This window comes from Myiozetetes cayanensis, unplaced genomic scaffold, assembly GCF_022539395.1.
Source record: "Myiozetetes cayanensis isolate MyiCay16 unplaced genomic scaffold, myiCay2020 scf2-11, whole genome shotgun sequence".
NCBI lineage: Eukaryota > Metazoa > Chordata > Aves > Passeriformes > Tyrannidae > Myiozetetes > Myiozetetes cayanensis.
In genome coordinates, this window is record NW_026087411.1 from 6,569,900 (window position 1) to 6,592,257 (window position 22,358).

A 22,358-nucleotide genomic window follows, 5' to 3' on the forward strand; every position below is an offset into this window, starting at 1 on the left:
TTCAGGATTGCTGATATGATTCAATTTAGTTGCTTTACTCTGATGTGTGTTTTTCTGTCCTATAAATCCTGGATGATTTTCACTTAAGTTGTGGTGGCTTAGAGCCAATGAGCTTCCCCTATGGCGCATATTAAGGGCCATTTTAATATTCCCATCCTAAGGGCACCAGCTCTATTCCCATTTACCTCCTAGGGCCTGGTGATTTTAGCTGAGTCCTTTGCTATCTGCTGCAGGCAGAGTGAGACTTTAAGGTGTATGTCATTGACCTCTTTAAACTGGAAGTTAAAAAAACAAAACTTGTGATCTTGAGATTTTCTTTTGAGAAACATTTTATCACAAGGAGTATAAACCCATAAACATGCCGTGTTTCTGGATTAGTGATGCAATAGGATGTGCCATTGGGCTGCTTGGCACAAACCATTTTCCTATTTCTCTCATTAAATGCTGTGAGGGGAAAACAAAAGGATGGCTAAGGTTGGAAGAGAAGTCTTTAAAATTAGTTGTGTATGGAGAAAGTGGGTACTTGTCCCATAACGCAAGAAGTAAGGGTGGGTGTTCATGGCACACAAGCTTTTCGGAGTGTTAGTAGGTTTAAAACAAACGAAAATGTTTTATGTGTTGGGTTAAACTTATTGCTACAGTGTGCTGAGGAGGTCAGCAGGGGACAAAAAGAGATTAGACCAATTCCTGGAAAAGTAGGTCCTTCTGTGGCTATTAAAAACCCTGGTCCAGATGCAACCACTGGCTCAGGAAGCTGCCCAAGTGCTGATTGTCAGAGCTGTGGCACAGCTGCATCTGTGTACCCCCTCTTTCTACAGGGTTTTCCTAAACACCCATTATTGTTCATGGGAGACACTGACACCGGATCGAGTTACTTGGACACATCTCCTCTAGTTTCTGTGTTAAAATAAATTTTTTATAATTCAATTCAGGAACTAAGATGCTGGATTTTTTTTTTTTTATTTCTCCTTTTTTGATGGCTGTTGCTAATGCTTTTGTTGGGAAGAAAGTAGACATAAGCTTGTATTTTCTTGCCCTTATTACCCCAGTGGTGGGAATGGTTTGACGCTATTCATTCAAATTTGACAGGTGATTGCTTCTGTAAATGAATGCACTCAAATCATAATTGTTGCAACAGAATTGTTTGATTACCTGGCAGTAGCCTCTTTCCTCTGATAGCTTTTGGATCACCTGTTTGCTGAGAGCATTTGACAGTCCTCATGTTTATTACCCAATTGAATGTCAGTAGCAATTGCAGCTAAAGATAAACGAAAATGCAAGTACTTGTTGACCTTGACTTTTTTCCACAAGATATTGGACTTGATGGCTCTATTGCTGTTCAACTGATAAGAGTTATAAACAGTAGTTGAAGGAAAATGTTTTATTCCCAGAGGAAAATACCACACTGCTGTGGGAAATGGCATCTGACTAGCACTCTTTGCCAAATTTGCTTGGTTCACCTTCATTTAGGCTGTGGGAAAATAAAATACAAATTTCCCCTTTTATGACTTTAATATCTCTGCAAACGTGAATTCCTGTGCTCTTTGTAAAGTTTTGTTGGCAGGCTGTGCCAATAACATACAGCGAGCACGAGACCTCGCCGTGTTTTATGATGTGCTATAATGAGGATTCTCAATTCTTCCTCATTTTCGGGCTGATTTGATAATTACAGGGAGGGAGCAGAGCTTTCTTCTCCTATTCCATCGGAAGCTTAATATGTCTATAACCAGAGAAGACTGGGAAATGTGTGTCTGCGGGTGCACATTGCTGGAGTGGGGCTCTGCTGGTGGGAGCAGAGCCTGAGGATGAAGGCAAAGTAATTGCAGGAATAGGGGAACGGTACTTTCATAGGCCGTGTTTGCACCCTCTTTATAAAACAAGGTCCCACACAGGTTCCTTTGCAGGTTTTTGGGAGGTGGGGGCCAATTTGGTGTCACCCCTCCCAACTGCATTCGTGGAATGGAAGAAATGAGCAGCTGCACTGGCAAATCTTCCTGCTATAAACCCCCCATATATATATTTATTTCTAATCCTGCTCCAATATACCAAACTACTACAGAAACCTGAAAGGAAGACTTCAGTGGAAACAGGAGCAGGCAATAGGCTTTGAAATCTTCCAGGATGAAAGTCATTGTATAAACATAATACATAAAAAGCACAAAAGACAGTGGAATTATATTCTTTAAAATATAAGTCCTTCCTCTCTTGGCAACTGCTCTGATAAACTCTGTACAGTATTGTAGGAGCTTGTTAAAGCACCAAAATGCAGGATTAAGCAGTGCTGTAACAGTTAGCCGAGTCAGACTAGTAATCTTATTGCATTGTATTTTTTTTAGGTAAGATTAAGCCGGCATTACATTATATGTTTGTGGGCGAGAGGCCATTCTTCAAGGGATTAATTAATAGGATCAACGCTGTAAGATGCTGACATAATTTTTTCTAAGCACATTGATGCACACGGGCTTTTTTATTATGTTTCTTCCTTTTTTTTTTTTTTTTTTTTTAAATTTGGTTTTAAATTCATGAATGAGGTGGGGACTTTCTCTGAGCAATCAGGGCAGCCCCTTCAGCAGTGGCGGCGTCAGAGCCACCTATCACCATATAATTCATCGGGGACCGCTTCTCACTGGCCTGGTGACCCTCTGGTTGGTGCCATGTGAAATACCAGAGGGAGAGGTCTGATATCCCTTCTACCTGAGCTGGTGTGGGATTGTAGGGCTCTGTGACTAAGCAAATGTCTGATGTTGCTCTGGCAGGTCTTTGAATGAGGGTGCACTTGGTAAAAACTTTCCACCGTTCCGGCTTGGCTCTTTCGCCACGTTGCCTCCTCGGTGTAGCCTTTGGTTTGACACACCTGAACTTTTGCTAGTCGGGCCTGGAAGGTGGGAAAAGATGTGGGAGAGCACGGCTGGGCCCAGGATGTGCAGTGGGAGCAGTGTCACATCAGGGCAGGCACTAATACCCTTGGGCCTTCTGCCACCCTGTCTCCCTCTGCAGCTTGGGAACTTCCTCATTGCCAGGCCATACCTCCGGCATCTAATGGCCATGGATTATGCATATAATTTATTTATATGTTATAAATATTACTCCATCATAAGTATTTGTTAATATATTTTATTTTCTTCCTCTTGAGTGTTTAAAATCAAACAGGGTTTGCAGTCAGTTTTTTGCGGTTGCCCTTTGCAGAAGTGTAACGTGGAAGTGTGGGAAAGAAGAAAGAGCATATAAGTAAATAATGCAGGCAGAACAGACTTTTCAAATACTTGGCCCTTGTTTTCCTGTGACTGATTCTGTTCCTCAGGAGAGAGACAGCCCTTGCAACCTGGATGCTGTGTATTGTCTCAAGGTTGTGAGTTCATCTTTTGCAGGAGGGCAGAGTCTTCTGCTAGGAGACACCACTTACGTCCTTGGAAAAGAGCTAATGGTGGTGGAAGTAACCTAACTGATTCTTAAAATCTTTCCCCAGTGCTCTGAATAGCAGTGTCACATGGATGCATGCTAAATATATTCTGGAGTCTGTAGCGTCCCAATGGACCCCGAAGAAGGCATATCTTAGCTCTCTCTGGTCGGCAAGTGAAGGTCGTGGAAGCAAGGCTTGTAGGATGGAGAATCTTTTGTTGATCTCATTGCTGTGCCAAGGGGATCTTCTCCCTTTCTCCCTCCCTGGCACAACACTGGGGGACAAACCCCACTGTGGAACTCCCACTTGGGGCCCTGGATTATAGCACACGTGCTTCTGCATCAACTGCCTTCCTAAAGCAGGGGGAATAGGGAATGGGTTCAGCATTAACTGAACGGCTCAAAATAAAGTGTCATCATTTAAAATGAAATTAAAGTTTCAGGGCACTGTAACATCAGAGTGTAGCAGCCTCTTGCTAAAGAGCGGGGAATAAGATGCAGGCAAATGCAGCAAGGGGGAAAAGAGACAACAAAGTGGAATTGAAACATGTTCATGCTGTACTCCTCCTCCCTTTACCACATAGTAAAGCATCTATTTATCCTCTCCTGTCCCCTCATCCTGCCTGTGGCAGTGAGGATGCCTCAGGAGAGGCTTTTGCACAGGATTCTGCCTGTTTTCTTTTCCTGGTATCTGTCTGGACTAACCCATGAAAATTCTACATGAGGTCAGCTGTGTAAAAGCAAAACTAGTGGTGATGTTAATTCACTATAACTGTTGGACAGGCTTGGTGTAGTTTTGTGTTGTTGTAGTTCTGTGACGGGTTGTAGGAAAGCAGAGGGCTGTTCTGTCAGTTGGTGAGCAGGCTGAGCCACAAAATCTTTGAATGTCAGCGTATAAATATTTATAGTTTGTGTGTGTATTTGTTCCTATACGTTCTTGGATGTGACTACTTCCCACTATTACACGTTTTTATTCTGTGAACCTGGCAAGAAAGGTGGTAAAACAACCACCCATGTGAAGTACAGGGCTTTTTTAGAACCTTTCAAATTCCCTTTACAAGGAGCATTGTGCTAAGTTCCTTGGCGTTACAACTACAAGAAACAAATTAGGAAGCAGTGCTAACATTAGCGTCTCACCACATATTTAATCCAGCTAAAAAACCCCTGAGGTGGCCATAATTTACCAAGTTGAACAGCAGACTGGCAAGCAGAGAGGGCTGGCAGAGCCACCTCATCAGGAAACGTAGAGTTGGTGACTTGCTTTAATTTAATCCAAATAATGTTGGTGACTTGATTGAATTAATCCCAACAAAGAAACCAGCTAAAAGTCTGCAGGAGGAACATGTTTGTCTGAAAAGCAGAGTATGCATATTATGCAATGTTACAGCATGGCTTTCCATACCTAATATTTTAATATAAACTAGAATTGCTTTGTACAGAGGAATTGAAATTCCATGTGTTACCAATATACAAATTTTATTTACAGTTGCAGTTGGTGTAGGTGAAATGACAGTATTAAACTTAAAAATGCCTCTCAAGTTGATAGATGCCAACTTGATACTAAACACATTAATACTCTGTTAAAATTAGCAGTCAATTTAGTTGAATATTGGAGGTTAGCCAGGGATGGATCTGAAGTTGTATTAGGTATATCATACTGGTCTGAATACATCATATGCTGTTGCAAAAGCATTGTGCTAATTTTAGCTTACAAAGAGGATGAAGATAAACTGCCTGCTGCTAGTTTGCCATATGCTATCCTGGTGATAATATTCAAGTCTAAAATATTCTGCAGAGAGTCTTATTGTTTCACTGAAAGAAAAGTGGAAAAGAGTTAAGCAAATTTCTACTCCGTAAATATATAGAAAATAATGAAATAAAGCAAATCTCAAATGCTGGTAGATGAGATCTGTGAAATTTGTTTTGGTTTTATTGGCTTTCATGGGAGTCAACAATTTGTTTTAGTATATATTTGATCCAATTTTATCCATTTCTCGCATGTAAATCCTAAAATCAATCTAAATAAAAATCGATCTTTGTTCTGGTAGGCAAAAATATAGTCTGAGTTGCTCCTAACTAGTTAAGCCTCCCATCCTTCAAGTTTAGTGCAGGAATAAAGTCCCTGCTGAGCTGATTTTTTTCAGGAGCTTCTCCTTTTGCTTTGTTTATTTAAAAACTCAAAACATATTCTGCTTTCCATATGGGGAGGATTTTGCTTCTGTAACTTCACTGAGGAGCATTTGCCTTCTCCATCTGGCCCCGTGGCCAGGAGAAGGGTGCATGGGGAGGGGGCTGCCATGGACCCCCGGGGTTAGTAGGGCTGGGGGGAAGCTTTGCATTAGCAAGTGGTGAAAAGCTTGACCTTCGAGTGACCTGGGTCAAGCAAACCCCCCACTGAAGTGTCCCATTTGGACATGGATACCTGTGGGGTGAGGGAGGAGATAAAGGACGGGGGAGGAAGATAAAGTAATCCCGTTGACCTGGGAACTCCTCAGATATTACAAGCAAGGGAACGTCAGGAATAATAAAAGAGCGGCAATATTTGCCTGCCCCCCATATCTGTGTAATGTCATTTCCAAAGGGCTAAAGTAGATAATAGCAAATGTGCTTTCAAGTATCAGATCAATCTCTTGAAGTGATGGGGAAGACTGGATGCTCTGATCTGGCGGGTGCTGGAGAGTGTAATACAATCCTCGTTGCAGCAGAGAGAATTGTATAAATGGACAAAGATCTGCTGATTACATCTTTTGCTGAAGCGTTAAGTAAAAGATCTGGCTGTAAGAGATGGCGGGTCTACTATTGTCTGGTCTTCTGACTTGTTTTTATAGGGGTTTTCACAGGAACAAATACCAATTACCAAAATAAAAGCAAGCGGTGTGGCCCGTCCGTATCATGGTAGGACACATGCTCTTGAGTCAGCGTGGGCAGGAAGCTTGGCAGGTCTGTCCCCCACCATTGCCATTGCATCTTTATCTCTCTGCTTCATTGTTTGCCACCGAGTGCTTGAAATTCCAGTTTCCAAGTAAAAGCTTCCTGTTTCTTGCATTTACATTCAGTTTGGTAAGACATAAATTTAGCTATCTATCAAGGAGGGCTTTTCTTTTTTTCTTTTCTTTTTTTCTTCTTTTCCTCAAGTAAGGCAAAATAGGAAGAAGAAATTAATTATGATTTGGTGATAAGAAGTAGAATTTTTCATTTTCCAGATTCTCAGTGGCAGGAAGCATGAGGTTGTATCCTTGTGATAAGGTGATGGATGGGAGCTAAATTCAACCTTTCCATCCTGAGTAATTTTAGAAAGAACCCTGAAGTCCAGATCTTGTTTAGAAACAGAGATGGGCGTATTCTGCCTTCATTAGCCATAGTTTCCTCACAGTAGCCTCACTGCTTGTAAGTTTTTACTGTTCTGTGCAGTATTCAAAGCTAATAGTGCTGATATTCTTGTAGTCTTCTCAAACCTGAATTTCCCCCCAGAGAGTTTCTCTGTCTCTCCATTGACTGTGAAGGGACTTGGGGAGGACTAATGGCCTCGCTCAGGCACTTAGCTGGGCAGTCTGACTTAAATGCTTAGAGTAAGGAGGGACGAATCTGTTCTAAAACTTGCCATTCCTTTAGAAAGGAAATGTTTGCTCTGCGTTGAGAAGCAGAATAAAGTGGTTTGTACTGGTGAAGGTTAAAGAAGCGAGCTTGGGCATTGTATGTGTAGGTGAGGCTGTGTCCTCTGCAGCTCCTGAGCACAATGGCCTGAGCATCTCGTGACACTTGTTGTATTTGCGGACCCGTATGGGTAGTAAGTGTTCAAAAAGATTGGCATTTATAGAAAAAGACATATGTACGTGATATTTTAAAAAATATTATTCAGGGCAGGAATTGTCTGTATTCCCAGGCATAGCTGCCAGGAAGCCAGGTTTCCAGCTTTCCCTGCCATCAGGATGTTGCTTGCTCCATTAGTGCTTACGAGGTTTCGGTCGAAGGTTTTCGCATGACTCTGGGAGCTGAGGACTTAAATAAAAAATTTGATGGATGGGGCTTGTGAAACTTCGTAGCAACGCTTTGCTCAACTTCCAGCTAAACGGTGTTGAGGTCTTGCGTGAGATGAAAAGCTCCATGAGGGAAGCCTTGAAGCAAAACCTGTTGCTGAGTTGAGCTGGTAGGAACGGCCGTACTTAGCTTTGTTGTGCCGTTTGGGCATGAGGTCTTTTGGCAGGTGGCACTGCATCCGTGGGGACTTCTCTCCACTCACCATCCTTATCTTCTTTTAAATGTAAAACCAGAGTAAAACTTATTTCTACTGCGAGCTAACAAGATTTACATTGGCCCATTGAAGTGCACTAATATGCATTCAAAAAGGCTCACTTGTGCACTTCATTTTTGTCATCATGTTTGTAGCAATCCTCACTAGCAGATGAGGTAGAGGGGTGAGGGGTTAATGATTTTTATGCAGAATATTAAACTCTTATTTCCATTTTGAAGTCCACTTTGGATGGTGTCCTGAAAAATATATCTGGATTGTGCCCTGTGACCCTCCTGTGCCCCAGAAACTTGAAATTCAGGGCTTGCTTCCTTGGGAGGCTGTGAGTACAAAGCCTAGGGATGGTGCTGGAGGTTTGCAGGCGTGGAGGGAGGGTGGATTACTGGCAGCAGCAGTGTGGGCTTTCATTCAGCACCTTGTCAGCGTGCCTTATCTGGGATCTTGAGGGATGGCTCTCCAGGGTAAACCCAGGGAAGTGAGCTGAGTGAGGTGTTTCCAGGGATGTCCCGGCAGAGGCTTTCTCATGAGCTGTTCTGCTTGCTCTGCAGGAGTCATAACCAGCCCAGATCCCTTCGGTGCCTCGGAATGTTGGGCTTTCTGGCATGTTTGTTGAGTGCTTTGAGACTCTGACCTCCTTATTTACAACTCGTGTTGTCTTTGAGTGGACATGTACAGCACCTGCTGTCTTGAGCCTCTCCTTCCATGCTCTTGGATGAGGTTCATGTGCAACCTTAAATGTGCAGGAAGTCTTCTGTGCTGGTGAAGGATTAGCAAGGGATAGTTTCCACATGGTCCTACAGGCAGTTACCCTCTCCAGGTCAATATTCCCTTGTTCAGGTCACTGCTGAGATCATTTTCATTGCAAATATGGTGCTTATGTCAAAGTCTTTTCCATAAAAACTGTTAAGTACAGATAAGAATGCTTTTTAGCTGAACTTTGAGTTTCACCCCATGATTATAGATGAAAATCTCTGTCTTCCCTTCTCGTCTGCCTGGTCAGCCACAAATTGCAGGTGCAGCTGGTCAGGCAGTTAAAATGACAAAACTCAGACTTGCTTTGTATAGAAATCAGCAGCATGATTAGCAATGGTTCAGAGGCTGGCATTGTTGGTGACTGTTCAGATAACTGGCAGGTATTAGTGAAAACCTTTTCCAGTCTCAAGAGAGTCACCTGTTTTGGCATCAGTGAGTATCTGTTCAGAACTATGATGGGAAAGAGTGCAGGTCTCTAACTAGAGACTTGCTTTTCTGCCTCTCAATATGGAGACACTTGCCTGCAGGTTCTAAGAGATCAACTGCACAGTAAAAGTTGTGTATGGAGGAAACAAGGAGTTCACAGACAGTTGGAAAATTATGTTTGCTCAACATGAAATGAGTTTATTAGAAGAGACTCATTCAGAGTGGAAACAGGAACTAGTATTTACTAGGATTTATTTGATTGTCTCAGGATAATTTGAATACGGGTTTGCAAGTATTTTCTTTCTTTTTTTATGCACATCTGAGCGTGTCTGTAAAATACACGTATTACAAAACTGTCCTGACCTTCATCAAAATAGTCTGCTAATGTTTTCCCTGACTTTATCAAGTTGCAGCATGAAAGAACCACTCTGATTCACATTTTTAAGGGATGTTTTTGTGACCTCAAAAATTGATACTTCCTTAGCCAGTGCCAGAAAGCCCTTTCCGTGGTTTTAGTCTCCATTTCTTCAGCAATTAAGACTCAGGTGGCATCGGAATAACAACTGATTTTAAGAGCCACTTTAGCCACCTCCGTCATGGGGAGGAAGCCTACAGAGCTTCTGCAGAGCCTCGGAACTCTGCGGTGTGACCTCAAGTGACCAGACGCAAAAACCAGTGCACCTCTTGAACGGAAAGGTCTACATCATCCAAACTGTACTGACTCTTGTCCAAGAACACACTGTTTACCTGTTCCTTCCAAATTGGTCAATTTTCCGCAAGGCCAAGATGTGAGGTTTGGGGAAATTTTTTTTTTTTTTTTTTTGCTTATCTTGGTGCAACTTGGCTGATTTTTGTGGAGCTGCTCTTCACTTGCTTGTAGATATATGTTGAGGATTGTGCTTTGTGTTTTGGTGATTGAAGCTGAACGTTCCCACTACTGACCTATATATACCTCCTCCTTTGTGTCTGAAGGCATTTGTATATTCGTCTGCAGATGTGCAGGCTGACCACTTCAATCAAAAGCAACAAATCTGACCAGTTAATTCCAAAATGCATCTTGCTGAAGGCAATGTCTGAAAACACATTGCCATGAGCATGAAGCAGCCAAGCTTCTGTCTGGCTCTCGAGATGTGTACGCAGACCTGTAATGAAGGGTGGGGTTTTCCTTACCCCAATGAATAGATTTTGTTTGGGAAGGTGAGAGGCAGAAACAGAGAATGTATTTGCCCAGTCCGAAATAAAAGGCTATTTATGCCTACTACATTGGCAGAATTATTCCAGAGTAATTCATCCATGAGAAAATATGATCCTTGTGTCACTGCCAAGGTCAGAGAGACCTATGGTGATCTGCAGAGTAAGTTCAGGTCACCCAAGTTAAATCTGCCCAGGGGCTGACTTAGCTCATGCACCACATTTTTTCCAAGATTAATAAGAGCAAACATCTTCTATAGGTGAAGGCAGAGCTAAAACTGTGATCAACTCTCTCCTTTGAGCCAAGGTCTCCTGCTTTTCCGTTCTCCTTTCCAGATTGCTCTTTCATTTCCTTTCCATTCTTCTCTTTCCCCGGCATTTACAGGATGCTCAGAAAGGTCTGTCTTTTCCTTTATGGGACAACCAATGCCCATACAACCTTCCCTGATATCTGCAGGCGCAGGAAGGACACGGGGACATTGCTGGTGTTTGACCTGCTGCAGCACTGTGTGTGTGTGTGTGTGTGGTGTGTCCCTGCACATCAGTTGAGAGGCATGTCTTGAAAGCTGAGGTAAAAAAGAGGGGGGGTACACAGGAGAAATATGTTCCTTTTTAACCTCAAATGAAAGGGTACCATCTGAACAACAGGATATTTGGCAGTTTTGGAGGTGAAGCTGGAGATTTCGTGGGTGCTTGGAAGCTGCCTCAGGAGGAGAGAAGACTGAGTGGTGAGCTGGGCAGGGGAGAGTCCTCTTCCATCAGCAGTGGGTGGAAAGGGTGAGACCAGGTCCTCAGCCCATGCAACAAGGATGAGGTTGTTTCATCAGAAAAGCAAAGTTTTTCTTCCAGGTGGTCTATACCTGCCATGGGGAAGCTGATGTCTGTGGTTTCAGCCTGCCAGAACCTGAGGTTTTCTTTAGCTTCCTTGGTTACTCATTCGTGTCATTTAAAGTACATCAAATTACTGAAAGCAGTCAGTTTTTGCTTTCTACACATTTCTACTGCTATTACTCTTAGAGATAATGGCAAATGCTGTGAATTGAAAAAGGGACACCAGAAATAATTTTGGCTTGAGTTTTGAAGGATGTGTGCATTTTGTTTATTTTTTTTCTTAAGACACCAGATGGCTTTTTGCTGTTGGGTTTTGGTTAAACACTCTTATTGTGAAGGAATGGAGTCAAAGAGAGATGAGCTGGAAATGGCTGAGTTAACTCCTTCCCATCCTTCATCCCCTTTGCAGTTGGAACTTTGGTGCCACTAGATGTAGTGAGATAAATAATAGTCAAATTTTGGACTGCACCAGAAGTTTGTCCCTTTCCTCCTATCATTTTGTCTGTTCAAAGTAACTCTAGGTAGGCAATATCTAGGAATACATAGCGATGGAAGATTAAAGAGGTAAAAATAAGGCCCACATGCACTTGTGGGTGACGTTCTGGGGAAGTTTTAAGTGTCCAGCAGTGATCTGACTTTTCTTTCACCTTCATTGCCTTGCTTGGATTCTGGCATCTGTTTGTTCCTGGAAGATTTGCATTTGGATTTGTTTGTTTGTTTGTTTTAATTTGGAAAAAACCCACACCCTAAACTGTAAGTGCACTGTTAATCAAACATCAAAACACCAGAAGCTGTGATAGGAAGTTGTAGGAAACCAAAAAATAGCAGTGGCATGAATACATTAAGCTGGAGCTGAAGGGGATGTGCTAAGTGAGTAGGACTGAAGTGTCTGGAAGGACTGTCACTGCCTGCGTGCCCCGAGGCAGGGACCATCAAGGCACCTCAGCTTTGGTGCTGAGCCTGGTGGCCCTACCACAAGGGGCAGAGTCAGGACCACCTCCCCATCACTGTTATTTCTCCACAGGGCTCTTCAATCCCTCTTGAGTTTTCAGGCTCTGCTGTAGGGGCTGGGTTCACACCAGATGCCTGGATGTGTGCAGGGGTTGTACCCCGACCCCGACCTGCCCCTCAGTGCCACCCTGCCTCCCCATGCCCAAAGGATATTAGCAGAAGTGGGAAAGTTGATTCCTCTTTTGGGGGGAAAGTGTTTGTAGCATAGGAATAGTTAGTGGCCTGATCACCACGGTGGTCACGGCCTGATCCCACTCAGCCTGTAGAGCCAGGGAATCTGGGCTGAGCAGAGGGCAGCAGGAGCTGTGTGAGGGGAAGCAGGAGCTGTGTGAGGGGCAGCAGTGTGCCTGCTTGCATTGTTTTTTCCTACTGTGGTCTTTCTTAAGTGCCACCTCATCAGTGCAGATTTGCCATTTGTGTTGGGAGAGGGACAGTCAAGTGAAAGAAGATTTTCTGTGAGCTTGTCTCTGTCAAATCTACTCCTTCCGGCTTCTGCACCTCTTTCCTAAGGAGCAGCCTCCCACTCTTTTTACTAACACTCCAGAGTGACTGGCTTTTGCTGGAGGAACAAGAGCAGTGGATTTAGGGTGCAGGGCAGCAAGGATCTGTGGGGAGAGCACAAGAAAAACATTAATTGTTTTCTATGCCCTTCCCTGAAAAGGTCTGACAGGGGGATGCATATGTCGTAATTCAGGGTTTTTTTCCTGAGCTGATTACATGCATGGTGACATAAGGTTTTGTCTTTGGGTGGGGGAAGGAGGCTGCTTCTGAGCACCCCAGACAGCACTAGGGCAGGATGAGGGGAGGAAATTCATGGGAAAGTCCAAATGCCATCCGTTCAGTTCATGACTGCAAATGTTTCTTATATTTGCTTAGTAAAGAGGAGCATAAGTGTTTTGGGTCCAACTCTTGCTTGTGTTCATATGTATAAGATGATGGATGGTTTTCAGCAATGGTAGAGATGTTGTTACTGTCAAAAGAGGAAAGGCAGATGAGATGGGGGCATTTTATTTTTATCCCTTTTAGTTCTGCCTTTTTCAGTTGCAAAGTGACAGCTGAATGTGGGGAAACAGAGTATGTGATGCAGCCACAGTGAAGTTCACTGTTAGTTTTCTTTCAACTTTGTCTTGTTTTTTATTGTGAAATGTAACTAGTGGACTGGGGAGAGGGGAAATAAAGATGTTTTGGGTCTGATGCTACGTTAAAATAGGTGAATGGGTTTGCATAACCACAAGAACTTTTTCACTTGACACAAACCATACGGCTAGTTCGATTTGGAAATGTCTCATTTGGGTTTCGTAGGTCAGGAATCCTGACTTGCTTGAGCTGCAGCTAGACTAAGTCTCTCCCATTCATTATGGTTATATGACTCCTGTGACACTGGGGATCCAGCTGTGGAAAAGAGAATTTGGGGCAAACAGTGTCTGAACTATAGTTCCTGCACTGCACACTGGAGCTTGGGCCAGCACTGGTTGCTCTTGAATTGGCCCCCCCAAAAAAATGCTTTAGTTAGGTTCAACAATCCCGAGTATTTTGGTTCGTCTTGCCCAGCAATTATTTTTTTAAAAACTTTTTTCAGTAGAAGAAACCTAATTTTGAATGGTTTGGGCTGTGTCAAGCATCTGGCACATGTTTTCTGTGGTAAAACTTGAAATCTACGTCATCTTCTCCTCCAGAGCAGGCGTGTAGGTGGGGCCCAGGGCAATTTAGCTGTGTTTAGGGAAGGAAGCCTTCTGAAACGCTCCACATAATAAACTGTTTCTACAGATAATGCGTCCCTTAGTTTATACGTAATATGCCTCTGATCTTTGCTTTGAGCCTCTTATAGCTGCTTGTGATCAGTCCAAGAGTCAAGTGTCTTAGAAGCTGGATAAACACAAAGATAGAGCCTGTTGTTAAGGAGCTATAGAGATTTACAGAAGTTGACCTTGTGGCCATTTGGGGTATTAGTTGGGCATATTTCCCCCATGGCAGAGCGGCCCTGTGCTCCTGCTGCTTCTAGTGCTCCTGCTTTACAAGGGAGTAAGTCTCAGCCACATGCCGGGGACTTTTCATGGAGAATGCAAATGGTGGGACCTTTAGCTGGGAGGTCCAGCACTCCTGATGAGGTTGGAGATAATAGGTTTCATAACAAAGACCTGTATTTGAGCAAAATGAGAGGATGACTGGAAAAGAACTTCTCCCAAGAAGTGGTAGGTTCATCATGGTGGCTTTTAGGTTAGGGTAAAAAAAAAAAAATCCCAACTGTCTTAGCTTTTTACCTTTCTTGGTTAAAGCAGGATGTTTTTCTGTTTAACCAGATACTTTTCTGTAGGGTATTTGCTTCCAACTGCTCAAAGTAAACTTTTGTTGTTGGCAGCAGAAAAGTTGTTTGCTTCCCATACAATGAATTGCTTTCTTTTCTGTGTTTCATTTGGTGTGTAGATGCACAGCTCCAGAAATACTTCACAACTTACCCATAGTAGCAGAGTTTTCTGAACCCATTAAAAGTGCTACTTTTTGCAGGGGAAGAAGCTTCCTTCACTTCAGCTGTAAAAAGCTACCAAAGAAACGAAAATGACTAAAATCTGTGGGTTTTCCCCCCCACTATTTATCAATGCTGTTTTTACTCCTTGCATAGACAGCTAATTTGCTCTTTGCTTGCCTGAAGGGAATTCAAGTCAAAAAGGAGGGTCGAGTTACTAGAGAAAGGTGCTCCTGTCTCTGAGGGACAAAGTACAATGATTCAAGAAAAAACTTTGAAAATTTGTCAAATGCCAGAGTGTGATTTATACTTGTCCATGTTACTCTATCTATGGATGTTTTTGTAGGATATTTTTGTGACTGTGTCCTTTAGTATCTTGTAAGTATGGATACTATCTGTGACTGACAACCTCCTACTGTTTATGTCATGGTCTGAATCCTTACATGAAACATGTACTGCATCTCCTTAAGAGATGTGTGCAAACCCAGACACATGGTATTTGTTCCTTGCTAATGCTCATTTTCAACCTTGTTGTTCCTCATTAACTTTTTATTAAGTATATTTGAGAAGGCTTTCTCCTTAAGGAATATGACAAAAAAAAAGATTCCTCATCACCACCACATTTCAAAATCACAAGCAGACTCACCTCATAGTTGTAAGTCATTTTTGGGGCTGTTCTGTAGGCCATTCAGTGTGCTGAGGTGATTGCCATTGACCTCAGGAACTCCAGGAGTGGGTGTTTCCATCACATCTGACTAACCATGGATCCAAAACAACAGAAAATGTTTTTTTCTGATAAAAAAATTGCACAGTTACTTTATGCTTTCTGAAGTACCTTTTTGATGGGAGTCCCATTCTTAACTTGCATACCTTGCTTGGGCATTGGCAGGTTGAGAGCAGTCAGTGGGTTAATGTCACATATGCACTATATACTTGCATACATGTTTAAATTTTAAAATAATGTGTTCTGGGGAGATCTTCTAAACTTAAGGGCCTTTTAATGTCTGAAATTCTGTTTCTCCTGACTGAATAGGTGCAGCTTGGTTTAGCAGCTGGGCTTGCACCCCAGATTGTGCTGGTGCCTTCCAGCTCTCTCCTGGCATACCTGAGCACTCAGCCCCTGTGCTGCTCAGCTTGCCTCCTTCCACACCTTGCTCTGAGCAGGAATGATCATTTCTGAGTAGTGAACTTGCCCTTCTGTACTTGTGGACATGAATAATAGCTGCCCTGACTCACATCAGAGTCATTTGGGTGTGACTTCGGCTCACCACATTCCTGTGCCAAGCTGGAGGTGGTTGTGTCAGAAACAAATTTTAAAAAATATACATTTAAAAAAAATAAATTCCACATTCTTCTTTGATTGCCCAAGTCCATTCAGTGCTGGTGGTCTGAAATGACGATCCTTGTTCTATTTCCTGTGAACTGTAGTTTGTGGCAGATTCCTTCTCCATTGCTTTACAGAAAAGCTTGTTGTATCCCTCGACCTGCTTTTTGAGAATTCGTAATTTTGTACCTTATGGGAAAATTTCACACGTAAACCTGGCTTTGCTCTGCAAAAAGTAGTCATGGTGGATTGTGTGGATATCCAGCAAACTGGAGTTTTGTTTCGGTAAAAGATAACATAGGTAAATCTGCGGAAATTTAATTACTCAAAATCGGTATACAACACTGAAGAGAGGTTAAGGAAAGTTATTTTGCCACTTAAAATTTCTCTACTACATTATATTGCTTAAAGTTACAAATGAATCTGCCTTTCCAGTTACCTGGAAAAGGTACTGAAGAGACTTTGGTTCTGGGAGTCGTTAAAAGAGAAAGGAAACAACAGACCTACGGCTGGAGAATGAACAGTTAAATATTTAGCTTAGATAATTTAGAATTTCTTGTAGTAGCAGAAGCAGGAATTTGAGGAACTTGTATCTAAATGCTTGTAAAAGAATTTATAATAGAATTAAAAAGAAATCATACATGTTTAGTCTTTCAGTTCCTAACACCAAATGCATTGCAAGTCGAATTGTGACAAAGTCAATAGTTTTTGTCCAAACAGAGTGCATATTTAATTTATATTAGCTCATGCAATGCAAAAGTAAATGCAAACTGTGAAGTTCTTCTAGGAGGCAGAAGCTGCTTTTAACAGGAGAGAACTCATACAAACAAGTTCAACATAGGGAGCTTCTAGAGGACTCTAATTTAGTCAGTCCACTTAAAAGTTGCTCCAGGCCTTTCCTAGGGCTTTGAGTGCACATCTTTCCCTTCTGTGAACTCCTTAAAGCAGTGGATTTAGATGCCTATCTGGAACTGGACTGCAAAAGCTGGAAGATGGCGTTCATCTTATTGTTTGGCAGACCTCAGCAAAGTTAGTGCCCTCCTCTTACCCCCTCTCAGCAAATTGATTAGTGAACCCCAAAACCTCTCTCAGGTCTCCTGGCAGAGGTGTGGGAAGCAGGCTTTTGAGAACAGTCTGGTTTTCTTTGATATAGAAAATACTTTTCCTCCAAATGCAGATTTGATACCAGGACAGGGCTACATGCAGTGCGAAATAACCTGTTGAGTCTGGTGAAGGTAGTTGTAGTAAAGCTGTATTTGGCACTTTGCTACTGAGATTTCTGGTCACTTGAAATAACATAAGGACCTTAGTCAAAAGAGTTACATGCAAAGGCATGGATTTTGTAATCAAGCAAAAGGTCGGGATTTTTAGGATGTCTGAATTTTCAGCCTTTTTGGAATCTCCGTGATTTCGGATTGGGAATATTTGTGTCGTATCTGGGCATTTCCTATGGTTGAGGTCTGAGGGTGGTTTTGGGAGCTGGAGTGGCTGAAAGTTGCCTGTCTGTGCCACACTGCCTGTCTTTACAGTGTCTCAGGGGGATGACATTTAATTTGGGTTTGGTGTGAGAGCGAGGGAGGAGGTTTTGAATCACCAGCAAACTCCTGCCACAGCCGTGGCTGCTGAGGGCGAGTGCCTGTGCCAAGTTGCTCTCTGGAAGCACCTATTTTGCCAGCAAAGGTTCATAACATATCAACGAGGACAAAGAGCGTATTACCCACTTGAGGGGCTGCTGTAAACTCAGTTGCCCTTTGCTGCTTCTGCCTCTGATTTTTGGGGGAGTGGGAGGGGAAGGGAAGTCGTAAGAGGCAATGACAGCGGAGAGGGGGACGCAGTGAGAAGAGCCCCTGCTGGCATGGCCGGCCTGACCCATTCAACAGGGCTGAATACGATAAATGCTGCTTTATCCTTTCTTGAAAGGAACAAGATAGCAAGGCCTAAATGCCTGGGTGTGCTTAAATAGGCAACTCTGGGACGCCAGAGTCGAGGGCGTTTGAAATCGGAGCTCCCCAACAGCCAGGGAGCTGCCACAGGTCACCTGCCTCGCTCCATGGGGACTGGCCCAGGTCTGGCAAGAAATCGTGCGCGGACGAATTGTAGTACAAATTCCTTTCTTTGTTGGTTGGCCTCTTTCACTAGACCATGGCCTATAAAAAATTGTGTAAAAACAATTCTTAAATATTATTTGAAAGGGCAAACGGCCACGCTGAAAGGTTTGACAGTTTGACATATAGCGCCTGGTCTTGCTCGCCAGGGAGCGGGCGTGCGGAGCCCGGGCTCTCCTTCTGCTCCTTACAGGCTCCAGGATTATTCTTTTATTTTTTTATTTTTTTTTAAACAGCGTCTAGTTGCTGTGCAGAGTTGCTGCGCTCCCAGCAATTTGACAGGCAACGAGTCTGCTTCAGTGATCTTAAATCCTTTTAGACTAATTTGCGAGCGAGCAGAAAAACAGCTAGCACCTTCGGATCCAGCACTCAAAACCAGGGAATCAGGTATTGCCAATTAAAGTGCCATTTCCAACCATCATATCAAGACAGATTACTTGCAATTCCTCTGATAATGTCACGCCATGCCTAAAGAGAAAGCGAGATGGAGTTTCTCCATGGACAAAGGATCCGTGTGGGCCAAACTCCTTGGCGAGCGGGGCGGAGGGAGCGCGGTGGGGACTGCACATAACACACATGCATATGTGCAGCGCAAAGGCGAGCAGTGCGCCCGCTTTGACCCCAAATAGCCATGGGCCATTCTGAAGAGCCTGTGGCCCCTCAGTCACTGGCCTACTAGTTAATTGCCACACGGACTTCGTGACACATGGGCAGATAATATGACATTTTCGGTTTCTGTCACTAGCAAACGCCACGGCGTTGCTTGCACTAGTTGCTAAGAAGCTGTCAGAAACCATTAGCAGCTGGCTAAAGTTGCCCTATGGCATTTCCTCATGGCATCAGCAAAACAAGCATAAATCACCCAGCGGAGCCTCCCGCTATACTAATGAGGCTGTAAGCTTGTTTATGGACTAGCATCATTTCTATGATTATTTCCACCTTTTCAGTTCGCCTTCATTTGGCGGCAGGAGAAGTCAACTTCAGGAACAGAGTCGCCACCGACATTTTACAAATGCAGTTCGTAGCTGCTACCGTGTGGCTGGTCAGTGGTGCTTCAAGTTTGTTTAGTGATCTTTAAAAGGAGGAAAAGGGGGGGGTAGAGATGGGGGGGAAAGAAAGGGCGGGGGGGAATCTCTGGAGACCTCACAGAGGTGAGTGTATCGAGTTGCAAAGTAGATGGAAATACTAAAATCCACAATTGACCATTTAGAGTTCTCTCTGTGGTTTCAGTCTTTATGGGATCAATTTTCCATTTAAAAAAAGTGGAAGAGGTTAAACAATTTACAGAAGTCTACCGAAGCATTTGCTCCAAGGATAGCTGGGCGCTTTCTTATCCTCTCCCTGCTTTTCACTTTCTCTAACTTGTGTCGGTCGAGGCCAGGGTTTATTGTTTTAGGCTTTTCTGAACATACACCAGTATTTACACTGGATTGAAAGCATTTGCTTCCAATGAAAATCTTGTCTTAGATTACAGCCCAGCAGTGTAATTTCCCTCCCAGATGGGAGTAAAGTAGCAGTATTTGCCTAAAAACAGTAGGAAGAACAAACTGTGCATTAAGCCAAGGCTGTTTTTGGCTTGAGCTAATGATGTAACAGAAACCTTTTATTTGGGATAGGTCACTGCCCGGGATTGAAGGAGGTGATCTGGCTCGCGCTTGAAAGGTTTCTCCATTGTATCTACATAAGTCTTCACTTAAAAAATCCTGTTCCTAATGCTTCTGCTTTCATACAGCAGAAATAAACAGGAAAGGTTCTGGGGAGTGTTATAGGTGGAATGCAGAAAGCTTTTCCTCCCCTAATGGAGGATATAATTCAGGTGCCCTGGAGGCATGCTTTCAGGAATTCTCTTGCCTGAGGTAATGGGAAGCTAAGGCTGCTTGAAGGCCTTGATTATCTATTGATGCACAAAGCTGGAAAAAAAGTCATCTCCCTTGGATTATAGTAGATATTTCCATAAATTATCAATGAGTCCTCCTCCCGTCAGGCATGAGGCAATGCCTGCTAAATTAATCTGAAGGGGGTTTGAAATGAGTGTATTTTTAAAAAAATGGGGTGGGGGGAGAGGGTGGGTGGACGATGGCAGGGAGGTGGTGAAAGGCAGTGTCATTAGGTTAGAAGCTTTTCATTTTTAATCAATGAATGCGTAATACTTTTCTTTTCCTTGTTTGCCTCTCGCAGACAGAAAGTGGATTAGCCTGTGGAATTTTAAATGCTGTTGAGTTGTTTCCTTTGCTCATGTTTCTTTTATGAATTATTATTTTATATGGTGAATTGCTTCTATGTATAAAAGCCCTTTTTTACATACTGGGCTTTCAAAGAATTTGTTGGATATCTAATTTCTTCATAGAAATCTTGTTTGTTTCTGTAGCTACCCAAGGTTACCATTTCATTAAAGACACAGGCCAAGTCATAAGGACAATTATAAATTTGCCACGGTCAGTAACATGCTAAAAATATAACACTAATAATAGCTTTTATTTTTTGGTGCTGAAAGCTGTTTAACAAATCATAATTTTGACAGTCTGCATCCTTCTTTTTTTTAAATATATTTTATTTTCGTCCCTAATGGAGATAGCTTTTAATGAGCCCAATTCAGATGGCTTTCTTGATCATTCTCGCCCAGGGGTGTAAAAAACACTTGCCTAATAACATCACAACTCCATGTTGCTACAAATACAGTGTCCTTGCAAGCCAAGGATATACCATTCAGTCCACATGCAGTGAATGCAAAGACTTATTTGCTCTGTGGACTTGTTTATAAGCTGTGTCCAGAGTTTGAAACAAAAATTGCATGCAAACTGGCCAGGCCAGGCACTGCAACTTTTGTTTTCCTTTGGTCACTAACCCATCGACTCAAGTTGGCTGCTGTGCAGTGACATCCTCCCCTAGACGTGCTGATAATGTGTTGAGAACTGTCTGCAACCTTCTCTGCATTAAGGAAATTCATTCTGGATCAGTTATTGTTTAACAGGAGCAGACACCTATTACGGATATGGCACGCTGGCACAAAGCAGGGTGTTAATTCCTAATGGTGTATGTCAAATTGGTGCCTGCTTATCCCACTATGAGTTCCTTTTGGCTGGGGCCAGGAAGAGGGGAGGCCAGTTAGCTACCCACCTCCCATCAAGGAGTCAGGGGACATCAAGCATCTCTAAAAGACTTAGTAGAAGTGATGCCCCAGTCATCTGGTTATTTCCAAATTTGTGGAGAGAATATGATGCAGCAAGAGAGCTGCATTCACCCTGCCTTTCACATCCCAGAGTGGGATGAGGCACCCGGCTTCACACGTCATGATCCCCATCCGGGAACACCACTTTCCTGACTGTCAGCTCAGCCAAAGTAGCTGATTGGGATGAATCTTTGGGAAGTGACCTAGTGTGAAGAAAAGCCACCATTTCCACCTTTGCAAGCTGGATGCTTGCATGGTTTTTTCAGTTTTTAAGTACTTTTTGTTTTGGGTTACCATGGCAGAAGTGGCCACACTGTCCTTCAGAATAAACAAAAATGGGACTGACACAGTTCTGAGAACCTCCCTCTCCCCATGTCTCTCCCTCCCTCCCCCATCCCCTCAACCCCTGGTGAATTACGGTGTTAAAGAATTTATACCTCATTTAAATATTCATGCAGTTTATACCCAAAGCCAGGCTTCGGCTGAAGTATATAAAGGTAGCATAAGTCAAAATTTGATTCACTATATTTACAGGTGACGGCTTGGACAACAGTGTAGCTTCCCCCAGCACAGGTGATGATGATGATCCAGATAAGGACAAAAAGCGACATAAAAAGCGTGGCATCTTTCCCAAAGTAGCCACAAATATCATGAGGGCATGGCTGTTCCAGCATCTAACAGTAAGTGAACTCTAGATCACATATGCAAAAATAAAACATGGATAATGTCATAGTTGTAGTAGTCATAGAAAGCAAAAAATACGTATGATGTTGTTGACAGGCAGCTGAGGAACTGTTCTGGGCAGAGCTGTTGTTGCCTCGTTTTCTAGATGCCAGGGGAGGAGCACAGAGTGTATGTTTTGATGGTTTGGGTTGTTTTTTTTTTTTGGTGTGTGTATGTGTTGTTTTTAGATATTTGTTTGTTTGTTTCTTTGAGACGCAGTTGTTAACAGGGCGTCACTGCGAAATGTGATTTATACTTAAAGCTTGTATGAACGTAACCCCGCAGACCTGTCCTGCTTTGCAGCTCCCCTCAGCTCGATGTGGGAATCGCTGCTCTGGAGCACAGAGCAGCATTCGGCCCCTGGTTCTGCGCTCCGGAGAGCCGCGGAAAACAATTGGGGAGATTAAAAAAACAAAGCCAAAAGCAAACAAAGAGCTTATTCAGATGTTTGTCAGAGATCATCAGAAGCTTCATGATGAAAGGTCTGAATGTATCTGGTTTAATAGCAAAGCATAATTTTTTTCTTTGAGACATTCTCATTCCCAGAGTGTAAGTTACCCCTGTATTTAACGTTAGAAGGTGGTGGGGGGATGCGCAGCTATTTCTGTTACCACAGCTACCTGTATGTTTCTGTTTTTTTATTCCTGGAATTAGAAATCAAAGCTCTGGACAGGTGTGTGGGGTTAAGCTGGATGCTGGAGCTGCTTTCAAAG

At 43.0% G+C, this 22,358-nt stretch overlaps 1 protein-coding gene across 4 annotated transcripts in view; it reads left to right on the top strand.

Moving 5' to 3' along the window:
- MEIS1 (Meis homeobox 1) overlaps positions 1–22,358 on the top strand; it is a 108,860-nt gene that overhangs the window by 35,129 nt on the left and 51,373 nt on the right. For all 4 annotated transcript variants that reach the window (XR_007628851.1, XM_050314660.1, XM_050314661.1 and 1 more), the window contains exon 8: positions 21,457–21,602. Coding sequence is in view for 3 of the 4 variants with exons in the window: in XM_050314660.1 (XP_050170617.1) it covers positions 21,457–21,602 (146 nt within the window). In the remaining variant the exon portion in view is untranslated. The remainder of the gene's footprint in view (positions 1–21,456; positions 21,603–22,358) is intronic.